Raw genomic sequence first — 12,461 nt, 5'->3', positions numbered from 1 at the left:
AGATCTTCTCTTTGCCACCAGATCTACTGATACTATTACTAATACTGACATTTGTCAATAGGCTTGTGTAGCCTTTTAGTGTTGAGGCTCTGGCATTGTCTGAGGTCTGGTTTAACATTAGGAGAGTGTGAGGAGGATGAAGGCCAGGTAGTGTATGTGTTGTCACAGGGTCCATGTTCCAGTTGATATATCCTATAGAAGGCAGGCTGAAGGCAGAACCTGTTAGGGAGTTAACCTGAGGCACCATTAGTCTCTCTGAATCACAACTATAGGAGCAAGACGGAGCATCGCTAGCAGTCTGTGTCTGTTCTCTCCCGCCGCATACTGACACCTCCCCGTCCCCGCAGACCAAATCTACGCCTCGTCCTGGTCTCAGCCAGTCTGTTGTCATGGAGACTAAGTTTGGTTGTTTTGTGTTTGACTGTCTGTTTCTGGTTGTGGCTAACAGTGTTGTTCCCCAGCCCATAGTTGAGGCGACTGTACCATCCACTGACCTCCACTATTTCGCCTCTGGTCCTGGCCTGCTCAGTGATGTCATCCCCAGGACCCTTGGCTGCACCAGTCTGGGTCTGGGAATCCAAGACGGCTCCCCAGTCTCCTCTGTTAGCCTCTAGCCAATCACCTACAGGAAGAGGTTACAAAATATACTTTATAAACATGGCAGAGAAAAATCTACATATGATGTTTTTGTCAATTACCAGGTCAAGTTCATACATTATAATGTGTGGTTTTGTATGTAAACATAAGTTGTATTGATTTTATGAATTAAGAAATAATAGCCAGGTGCATCACTATTCCCATTGAAGATCTATTACTGTATGTAGGTTATATGTATTTCTCCCCTACCCTGCTCCCCCATCTTTAGTCCACTCAGCAGGTCAATGCTCTCTGGTACGTCTTCTATGGTCTCCTCTTTGACCAACAGCAGATCAGGCTTCCCATCCTCCATGTCTACTGACTGTAAGAGATACAGGGTGAGAGGATGTTGGATCAAGAAATCTGATATGAGCACCCTGCTATGGAGCACATTCTGATTGGGCAATGAGGGATTGATATGAGCACTATGCAAACATGATAGTTGATTTGATTACTTGACACTCTTTAATGATTTGATCATTCAAAAGGCATGATCCCTCACTTACGACAAATTTAATCAAGACCTGGGCCCGTAGCCACAACGAGTCATTGATCTAAAAGGCTAAACTGATCCTAGTTCAGCACTCCTACTCTGAGAGGCTTTGTGGATACGGGCCCTGACCTAATACCATTCAGACAGTAGTTCACAGTGGGCACACCTCAGTGAGACTGTGTGTGGTCCTGTGCTGCTCAGATGGTTCCTCTGTGGGTTCAGGAGGAGGTGTAGTCTGGTTGTCCTCCATGACCATGGTCCCCTCAGGGTTTCCCAGACCTTCCTCACACCCCTCCTCCTTCACCAGCAGCACCTCTGGACCCTCCTCCTCCTGGAAGAGAGAGGTGATACAGACATACACTCCCTCAGGTACGTAAACACAGGTAATGAAAACACTTTCAACATGGAGTGTTTACCCATCCCCACTACATTTGAGTCCTATACTGTAGTTACAGAATGATTTCACTGTTGTTAAACCCATCATGGTGGACATACATATAAATATGTTGTGGGTAAAAATAAGTCCCCTATGATAAGTCAGACAAACCTGACTATTTTGACATGTACAGTAGGTGTTTGTGTGTAGGTATATTTAGTAAGTGTATAATGGTTATAAAGCGCTATCAGAATATGCAGAATAGAGTGATATTAGATGTGATGTATATTAAAGAGAGTCTCAATGAAAGTCTTAGGATGAAAAGTCCCATTTTGTGTTTATTAAACATAAACAAGTTTTAAACACACCATATGAAAACCACACGTCTCAACTGAAAAACTGCATTTTCTCATTAAAAATATCTTGGGGGGGGGAAAGAATATAGTAGTTGAATGGAAGTAATAAAATAGGCATTTATGAACATCATATCCTACAACGGTGTTTCCCAACTCAAGTCCTCAAGTCCCCCAACAGAACCCATTTTTATTGTAGCACTGGACAATGAGGTGTGTTTGTCCGGGCCTACAACAAAAATGTGTACTTTTGGGAGACTTGACTGGAGTTGGTAAACACTGGCCTATACAGTACAAACCCTATACGTAATTTACTTTTTAGGCTTATATATCCTACAATGTCTGGGCCTTGCACTTCAACGCTCTTAGTTGTTATGGAAATTGACCCGCTGTTTACTTTTTGCATCTGCATCTTTAATGCAGGGTTTCATCTAAGCCTCAGAAGCTATCGAGTGGAATGGTTACTTTGTTATAGAGTGGAGTGGTTTTTCTGCTGGTGTATCCTGAGGCATCTCCTCTCTGAGAACCTCTTCCTGCAGTGTGTACAGGCGAACGGTTTCTCTCCCGTGTGGACCCTCTGGTGCCTCTTCAGGTGACCAGCCTGGGTGAAGCGCATGTGACACTGGGTACAGCTGAAGGGTTTCTCCCCTGTGTGGACTCTCTGATGCCTCTTCAGGGTGCCAGCCTGGGTGAAGCACATGTGACACTGGGTACAGCTGAAGGGTTTCACCCCTGTGTGGACCCTCTGGTGGATCTCCACATTCTGGGAGCAGCTGAATCCTTTGTTACAAAACATGCAGAGGAACCGTTTCTCTTTACTATATCCTGATGTGGCTCCCCCTCCCTGAGTCTGGGCTGTAGCCCTGTCGTTTGAGTTCAATACCTGATCGAAAAGGACGCGGCCATGTGACTCGGAAGGCCCCATTGACGTGGACACTGGGTCACGATCTCTGAACGCGGGTAAAGAGGAGTGGGTTGGGACATTTAGATTTGTCTCTAAGCTTTCACTGTAGTCTAAGAAGTCACTGGTGCTGCCCTGAGAGTGTCCTCCTAAGTGAGTCTCTACATTCCATGTCAGAGGAGCGTCGCCCTCCACTTTCACAGTGACCTCATTTACAACCAGACACTCTCCTTTCTTATCTAGGCACCCTTCAGTGTATAGACCACTACTGTACCGGTTCCAGTCCCCTCTAGACAGATCAGTCTGTCTCTCTAAACTCAATGGCATGTTGCCAGGGTCTATCTCTGTAGCGTAAGAACAAGACGGATCATTGCCTCCAGTGTCTAACGAGTCACCATCACCACGGGAATGAACAGTCCTCTGGTGAAATACCGGTAAATACTCTGAGCCAGGAGCAGGAGGACAGCCCAGTCTCCTCAGACAAAGTCTCTCTGGGTCTGATCTGTCGTCAGATCCTGTGTGTAAGAGGCTGTGTGTTACAGTTAAAGTCTCAGTGTCTGTCTCGGACTTGAGGACGGCGTTCGGCGTTCCACTGACCTCCGTGATGCTGCGTCGGGTCCTGGGCTGCGGTGCGGCAGCAGTGAGGTCCTCCGTGGCTTCAGGCGGTGCTGCAGTCTGGAGGTCCTCCTCTCCTACAGACCTCTCCTGCTTGACCCCAGGACCTGCAGCCTCTATATCTGCAGCCTGACACAAGAAGTGAGGTTATTATTACCGGTGTCCAGTTGAATTGTATAACAATGTCATAGGGAAGTCTCACAAGCTCCCTTATGGCAGATAAATACGGATGTACATGTAAGCAAGTGAATAGCTGAGGGGAGCCTTTTTGAAATAAACTGGCCACATTTGATGTACTGTAATTTTGATGTAATAATATTACACTAACCTCTATCACAATAATGTGCTCGGTTGAGGTTCCACTCCCCTCATCAACAGTGATTGGTTGGTCATCTCTCCATGTATTGTGTCCCGCTGGCTTCACAAAGCTCCTGTGGCCTCCAGTGAGATGTCCTTCACCTGAGAGAGTGATTGAGGGAAAGAGGTACTGGTTAGGTACAGCCAACCCTATATTGTACACTTTTGACATTGTCTACAATTGGTAAGGATGTAAAGTAACACTTCTCATAACTTCATGATATACTATTTATAGATTGATATGTTTCATGCATCACATTGTTTTCCTTGAGTAAATCAAGAATCTGGTTAGAATATGATAGTGCGTCTTTGACAGCTAAATAATCAGGGGAATTATTTCATACTATCCAGAAACTTACCAAGACCCAATTCTGGTTAACACATCTAAAGTTACACATGCTGAGGAGAACAGGGCTATAGGCCCCACAGCCTCTGTCATATAGTCCAATCGATATGTGCCAAACTTTAGGTGATATGTTCACTTTTTCATAAAAGCATGTGACTTGGTACACTTTGGGGCCCTGAATATGTTCAGATATGGAGCCATCGCAAAAACAACAGTTTTTCATTCAGCCGTAACTAAATGTATTTTGCGTCATATCTTCAGAATCAAACATGATAAACACAGAAAAGGTGACGTCTACACCTATGTTTTCATGGTCAACGATTACAATGACGCCCAGTACAACATCATAAATAGTTCAGTTTATTATCTAATGGAGGATTGCATTGGTAAGCCATGGGAAGAAATCCACTGAAAATCGCAGATTCTGAAAACATACACAATATAATATTTCCGTGGCATACAGAGCCATAGTTGTCTGCTGCAGTGTTCTTGTGTTCCGTGAATTCACAGGGGTCACACAGTATCCACATTCACAACCAGGGGCAAGAAGATCCTTTGATTTGTCTGGGCCCAGGGATTTCATGGGCACGTATGCATCTCAATTGCTTGGCGGTTCCAAATGCCACCCACCACTCAAATTATTATTTCAGAAAATAACATTTCCATTTAGGAGCACTTCACAATTCTCCTTAAAGATCGCACTAACATTAACGATATCAATCAAGTTCATTTTGAGACGTTCAAGAAGAACTAAACAGAACATTTGAAAATCTCCCAACCAATTCTGCTTTGTATTTGTTGATTGATGTCCAGCCCCAGACTCATTTATATAGCCCTTTTCACAACAACTACTGTCAGAGTTCTTCACAACAGCCTGGCACAATGTGGCAAGAGGAGAAAAAAGTTAAAATGGAAGGAACTTCCTTTAGATGTACCGGGTTGAAGGTTGGAGTGCAAGTGTCCATCTAGGTCAGACCAGTTGTCAATTTAGACGAGAGTATACAGTATGTGTCCATTTATACAGTTGTTCATTTAGGCAAGATTCATGGCATGGATGACGCACTTACTCAATCCACTTCCTCCTCACTGGGACATAAAGCCCATAATGAGTCAAAACTGGGCGTTCTGAGAATGTCTCTTGAAGTGTTGTGTGAAATTTTGGCAACTGGTCTTCTTGTATAACGTACTGTTGTGTATTTTATTCGGGGCCAGAAGATGCAGCAGATTCTCGAGACAACCACTGCTGAAAGACTACATCCGTTTTCAAGTGGTTCTTGACAACATGGGAACATTCCAAACCATACAACAGAACAGATTTGACATTGCTGTTGTATTATAGGTGGACATTTGTTTTGAGGCAGTTCTGCTCAGACCTCCAAATGGGATGAGTTGGACAAATGCACAATGAGAGGTTATTGTCTAGACCAGTGTTTCCCAACCCTATTCCTTGAGTACCCCAACAGTACACATTTGTTTTGTAACCCTGGACAAGCCACCTGATTCAAGTTGTCAACTAATCATCAAGCCCTAAAATGAGCTGAATGTGTGTTTGTCCAGGGCAACTATAACTAAAAGTTGTAGTTGCACCAGCTTTCGGCTATACAACAGATTATAGTACTAATTTTCAGATGGCTTCTTTTTTCACTTAAATTAACTAGGCTACTTTTCACTTTGCTAGTCAGAAAAAAGTTGCCGAGCCCTCTCCCGCTAAAATAAACGATATGCAACTTCTAGCTTTCTATTGATTGGACAGGCACCTGTCAGTCAAAGTAAGCAATGACAAGGAAACACTGCTGGTTTGACAGTCTGCTGTCTGTCCCTCCTTCCGGTTCCTGAGTGTGTGGGATGCGTGCGCTGCTATTGCAGTCAGAGTCGAAGTGAGAGGATTTACTCCTTCCAAAATCTTTCCGCTTGAGATGAGCCCTTTTTTGTATGGAGATCGATGAGTGTCGAATTATATGAGGCTTATTTGATCGAATAGAAGTTTCATAATGTTTAGGCTGTTACAAAATGTACTGATAAGTGGATGCTCATGGCATTCCGGCAACTTTGACGAAAAACAACTTCATTATGCCTGTTTGTCACACGTATCTGCCCTCTCATTGGCTAGAATGGTCCCACCTGACCTCGCCTACCTTCCATCATCGAGGACATGTATTTCCATTATTAGAGCGACCACTCAAATATCTTGTCAATATAATAGATCATCTTTGACGTAGTCCAATTTCTTTACACCGAGGGAGATGGCGTGATGCTCCTTCCTCGTCGCTCTGAGTGAATTTGCACGTCCCATACGTGGTAACGATGAGTCGAGATCCACTTAACCTATTATTTTCTGGCACATTTATTTGTTTTTTTTATAACTCATACAACGTATTTTTGTCCATTATATCGCATCTGGACAAATAAACTAAAGATCGTGTTCGTATTGTCGATATGAAGTCCATCAGGACATGCCAGACAGTGACGTTAAACAATTTCTGTTTACATTTATAATATTTTTGACCAGAGTGAGGCTCTCTCTCCGATTGTTCCTGTAGTGAGGAGGATTCTTCATTGAATGTTTTCATAATTTATCTGCAAATAATCGCCAAAATGCCTACCAGTATGCAAATTAGGGAGCCATGTGAACGGCTCTGACCGATAAGATTCGGTAAGCTACTGACAAGCCAGAATTTAATTGAGCATCTGTTCTGTTTATTTTTAGGGACCCATTTTGTCATTTGAAAAAAAGTGCCCATCACACAATTTGTTTGATTTTAAATGTAACCTTTAATTTAAGATAATTTGGGCTATTTACTTCATTGGCTGGCTACTTTTTCTATTTTGGCTGGCTACCATGTGCTTGTGGAAAACACTGCTAGAGATGTTCCAGCTGGGAGAAGAGGGTCCACTCCATATTTCTGGATTTGTATGATGTGGTTTTGGTCATGATCCGGTCAATGGTAATAAGGAATAGAATAGGAGATTAGAGTGAGCTCTGTCTCACTCCAAACTGCACAGGGAATGGCTGTAGAAAGTCTACACCTCATGGATTTCTTCACATTTTGTGTTACAAAGTGGGATTCAAATTGATCTGTCTTTTTTTGGGGTCAACAATCTACACAATACTTTTTAAAAAATGAATGAAAAATAAACACTAATATACCTTGATTAGATAATTATTCCTCCCGAGTCAGCTGTGGGTCTTCTTTGGTTTGCACACCTGTATTGTACAATATTTGTCCATTCTTCTTACTTTCATATATCTTTTTTAATCAAGCTCAGTCTTGCCATAGATTTTCAAGCAGATTTAAGTCATTCACTGTATTCTCGGTAAGCAACTCCCGTGTAGATTTGGCATTCTGTTTTTGGTTATTGTCCTGCAGAAAGGTGAATTCCTCTCCCAGTGTCTGGTCTTTGCCGATGTCAAGCATACCCATACCATGATGCAGCCACCACAATGCTTGAAAATAAGGAGGCAATTACTCAGTGATGCGTTGTTGGATTTGCCCCAACCATAAGGCTATGCAATTAGGCCTAAAAGTGCATTCCTTTGCAGTATTATTGTTGCATGTTTATGAATATTTTTATTCTGTATATTTCTATTATTTTCACTCATTATTTAGGTCATTATTGTGGTCACTACAATGTTGATCCATCCTGTTTTCTTCAATCATAGCCATTTAACTCTGTAGCTGTTTTTAAAATCACCAATGGCTTCATGGTGACATCTCTAAGCAGTTTTCTTTCTGTCCTGCAGCTCAGGTCAGAAGGATAACTGCACCTTTGTGTCTGGAGGATTTAATATATAATCTACAGCCTACATTATTAACTTGACCATGCTTAATTAAGGACATATTCAATGTCTGATTTGTCATTGTTACCCATCTACCAATCCCTGCCCTCCTTTATGAGGCTTTCGAAAAGATACCTGGTCTTTGTAGTTGAATCTGTGCTTGAAAGTCAATGCTTGACTGAGGGACCTTACATATGTTGTATGTATGTACATATGTTGTATGTTTATTTGTACTATTTTCTACATTGTAGAATAACAGTGAAGCCATCAAAACTATGAAATAACACATGGAATCATGTAGTAACCAAAAAGGTGTTAAACAAATCAAAATATATTTTATATTCTTCGAAGTCGCCCGACTTTGTCTTTCACAGCTTTGCACACTCTTGGCATTCTCTCAACCAGCTTCACGAGGTAGTCACCTGGAATGCATTTCAATTAACAGGTGTGCCTTGTTAATTTGTGGAGTTTCTTTACACCTTAAGTTTGAGCTAATTCGTTTTTCTGTGATAAGGTAGGGGTGGTATACAGAAGATGGTCTTTTACCAAATAGGTCCATATTATGCCAAGAACAGCTCAAATAAACAAAGAGAAAGGACAGTCCATTATTACTTTAAAGACATGAAGGTCAGTCAAACCGGACATTTTCAAGAACTTTTAAATTTCTTCAAGTGCAGTTGCAAAAACCATCAAGCACTATGATGAAACAGGCTCTCATGAGGACAGCCACAGGAAAGGAAGATGCAGAGTTACCTCTGCTGCAGAGGATAAGTTCATTAGAGTTACCAGCCTCAGAAATTGCAGCCCAAATAAACGCTTCAGAGTTCAAGGAACAGACATCTCAACATCAACTGTTCAGAGGAGACTGAGTGAATCAGGCCTTCTTAGTCAAATTGCTGCAAAGAAACCACTACTAAAAGGACACCAATAAGAAGAAGATACTTGCTTGGGCCAAGAAACAGCAATGGACATTAAACCAGTGGAAATGTGTCCTTTTTTCTGATGAGTCCAAATTAGATTTTTGGTTCCAACCGTCCTGTCTTTGTGAGATGCAGTAGGTGAACGGATGATATCTGCATGTGTGGTCCCCACTGTGAAGCATGGAGATGTGATGGTGCTTTGCTGGTAACACTGTCTGATTTATTTAGAATTCAATGCACACTTAACCAGCATGGCTACCACAGCATTCTGCAGCGATACGCCATCCCATCTGGTTTGCGCTTTGTGGGACTATCATTTGTTTTTCAACAGGACAATAACCCAAAACACACCTCCAGGCTGTGTAAGAACTATTTGCCCAAGGAGGAGAGTGATGGAGTGCTGCATCAGATGATCTGGCCTCCACAATCACCCGACCTCAACCCAATTGAGATGGTTTGGGATGAGTTGGACAGTTGAGTGAAGGAAAAGCATCCAACAAGTGCTCAGCATATGTGGGAACGCCTTCAAGACCGTTGGAAAAGCATTTCTCATGAAGCTGGTTGAGAGAAAGCCAAGTGTGTGCAAAAGTTCTCATCAAAGGGTGGCTACTTTGAAGAATATAAAATATAATTTATTTGTTTAACATTTTTTTGGTTACTACATGATTCCATATGTGTTGTTTCATAGTTTTGATGTCTTCACTATTATTCTAGAAAATAGTCAAAATAAAAACACTTGAATGAGCAGGTGCCCAAACTTTTGGCTGGTACTGTGTGTGTGTGTGTGTGTGTGTGTGTGTGTGTATAAAGTCAGCAAAATAATACACATCCCTTTTTCAGGACCCTGTCTTTCAAAGATAATTTGTAAAAATCCAAATAACTTCACAGATCTTCACTGTAAAGGGTTTTAACACTCTTTCCCATGCTTGTTCAATGAACCATAAACAATTAATGACCATGTACCTGTGGAAAGGTCGTTAAGACACTAACAGTTTACAGATGGAATAGCAAAATGAGGTTTGAGGTTGTGCATGGCATCCTTGTAGTCATTGACCATCAAAACATAAGGGTGGGTATACATCAACTTTTCTGTAGTATCGTGTTTGATTTTGTAGATGACACAAAACACATTATTTGGTTATGGCGGAATGGGAAAAAAAGCCTCCATGTTGAGTTTTTCTTTACGATGGTTCCATATGTGTTCAGGGCCACAAACTGTACTTGTGTGTCAACGGTGTGTTTGTAAAGCTCTGATCGAGGAGCTGGGTTCATCCGAGCGTTCTGACCTCACAACTGCAGTCAAGCACCTAATCTAACTGTCTAAAGTTGGCTAGTTACTTCCAGACACGAGAGAACACCTCACTCTGCCCATTTTACTCGCCCTTATTAGAGGTGGTTAGGCTGTTTTCATGTTATGTATAGCGTTGGTGACAAACTGCGTTCGCAACAATTTAATGACGTTTTTTTGCCGACGTTTACTGACACGGGTCATATTTAACGGGTGTTGCGCGTTCGTAAATTAAACAGTTATTCTGCGCTCACTGGCACAGACGAAAGTGCTCTGAAATCGGAGTAGATAGGCAGAGTGAATTTACGAACGCACCCTTGTAAGTGTAACGTTCTCATGAAAAGGTAACAATTTCCACATATTGCCAGGGCTATTCCGCAAAAATGTACCTCTTGCCGTTACTCTGTATCCGTCGAGTATCTTGACACTTCTCGGGCTGGCGAGGACGCGTTCCCGTGACACCTTCATTTCCAGTAGCTGTAGTTTCCTCCTCAATGCCCTGTTTTCTTTCTGGCTTTGAGTTATTTCCAGACGAAACACTTCATAATCGTCGTCTACGACTTTACATATTTCTGCCACGGCTGCATTCGCTAGAACCTCCATGATGGAGGCTATTTGAGTGTGAAAAACCACACAGTTCGAGTTAGCCATTGTTAGCAGCAGGCTAACATGAACGTTACCTAGATAGGACTTGACTGATAGATGCTATCTCCAAATCGAATTAATGACTACATGGGATAAGTATGTTATGCTGAACAGTTAAGAGTCATATTTCGAGTTCCATTGTTGTATAAATAAAAACGCTAACGTGTTCTTGATTCCTGTTTACTTCTTCTTCTTTGGAGTTTAACGGCGGTTGGCATCCAGTATGTTGCATTACCTCCCCCAACTGGACTATAATATAAATCCATTATACTTTGTGAAATAAAATAAATTGGGGAAAAAAAGACAAACAATAAATATATATAAAAATAAACACCCAACTAACCCTACATTCATTAAAAACCCACTACCACATTCCACTACTTTGACGCTATCTGCCCCTGATACACCAAAGTGTAATGAATAACTTCACCATGGTCAAAGGGATATTAAATGTCTGCTTTAAAGAATATACACTGCTCAAAAAAATAAAAGGAACACTTAAACAACACAATGTAACTCCAAGTCAATCACACTTCTGTGAAATCAAACTGTCCAAGCAACACTGATTGACAATACATTTCACATGCTGTTGTGCAAATGAAATAGACAACAGGTGGAAATTATAGGCAAGACACCCCCCCCCCCCCAGGTAGTGCAGCTCATCCAGGATGGCACATCAATGCGAGCTGTGGCAAGAAGGTTTGCTGTGTCTGTCAGCGTAGTGTCCAGAGCATGGAGGCGCTACCAGGAGACAGGCCAGTACAACAGGAGACGTGGGGGAGGCCGTAGGAGGGCAACAACCCAGCAGCAGGACCGCTCCCTCCTGCCTTTGTGCAAGGAGGAGCAGGAGGAGCACTGCCAGAGCCCTGCAAAATGACCTCCAGCAGGCCACAAATGTGCATGTGTCAGAGGGTCAGGGTCAGAAACAAAGGGTCAGAAACAGACTCCATTAGGGTGGTATGAGGGCCCGACGTCCACAGGTGGGGGTTGTGCTTACAGCTCAACACCGTGCAGGACGTTTAACATTTGCCAGAGAACACCAAGATTGGCAAATTCGCCACTAGCGCCCTGTGCTCTTCACAGATGAAAGCAGGTTCACACTGAGCACATGTAACAGACGTGACAAAGTCTGGAGACGCCGTGGAGAACGTTCTGCTGCCTGCAACATCCTCCAGCATGACCGGTTTGGCGGTGGGTCAGTCATGGTGTGGTGTGGCATTTCTTTGGGGGGCCGCACAGCCCTCCATGTGCTCGCCAGAGGTAGGTACCGAGATGAGATCCTCAGACCCCTTGTGAGACCATATGCTGGTGCGGTTGGCTCTGGGTTCCTCCAAATGCAAGACAATGCTAGACCTCATGTGGCTGGAGTGTGTCAGCAGTTCCTGCAAGAGGAAGGCATTGATGCTATGGACTGGCCCGCCCGTTCCTCAGCCCTGAATCCAATTGAGCACATCTGGGACATCATGTCTCACTCCATCAACCAACGTTGGACCGCAGGCTGTCCAGGAGTTGGCGGATGCTTTAGTCCAGGTCTGGGAGGAGATCCCTCGGGAGACCATCCGCCACCTCATCAGGAGCATGCCTAGGCGTTGTAGGGAGGTCATACAGGCACGTGGAGGCCACACACACTACTGAGCCTCATTTGGACTTGTTTTAAGGACATTACATCAAAGTTGGATCAGCCTGTAGTGTGGTTTTCCACTTTAATTTTGAGTGTGAGTCCAAATCCAGACCTCCATGCGTTGATACATTT

The 12,461-nt window shown here is 43.0% G+C and overlaps 2 protein-coding genes across 5 annotated transcripts in view; both read right to left on the bottom strand.

Moving 5' to 3' along the window:
- The window catches only part of LOC110534616 (oocyte zinc finger protein XlCOF7.1-like), a 1,104,347-nt gene that overhangs the window by 1,019,369 nt on the left and 72,517 nt on the right, over positions 1–12,461 (bottom strand). The window lies entirely within an intron of this gene.
- Positions 1,479–11,189, bottom strand: LOC110534653 (zinc finger protein 250). The gene is made up of 3 exons (XM_021619578.2): positions 10,453–11,189; positions 3,703–3,833; positions 1,479–3,503 (listed from the first exon to the last, which is right to left on the bottom strand). The coding sequence occupies exons 1-3, from the start codon at positions 10,712–10,714 to the stop codon at positions 2,328–2,330; spliced, it is 1,569 nt and encodes a 522-aa protein (XP_021475253.2). The 5' UTR covers positions 10,715–11,189; the 3' UTR covers positions 1,479–2,327.

This window comes from Oncorhynchus mykiss, chromosome 10, assembly GCF_013265735.2.
Source record: "Oncorhynchus mykiss isolate Arlee chromosome 10, USDA_OmykA_1.1, whole genome shotgun sequence".
In the NCBI taxonomy this organism is placed as follows: domain Eukaryota; kingdom Metazoa; phylum Chordata; class Actinopteri; order Salmoniformes; family Salmonidae; genus Oncorhynchus; species Oncorhynchus mykiss.
The sequence above is the reverse complement of the archived record's forward strand: the minus strand, read 5'-3'. Positions and strand labels throughout refer to the sequence as shown.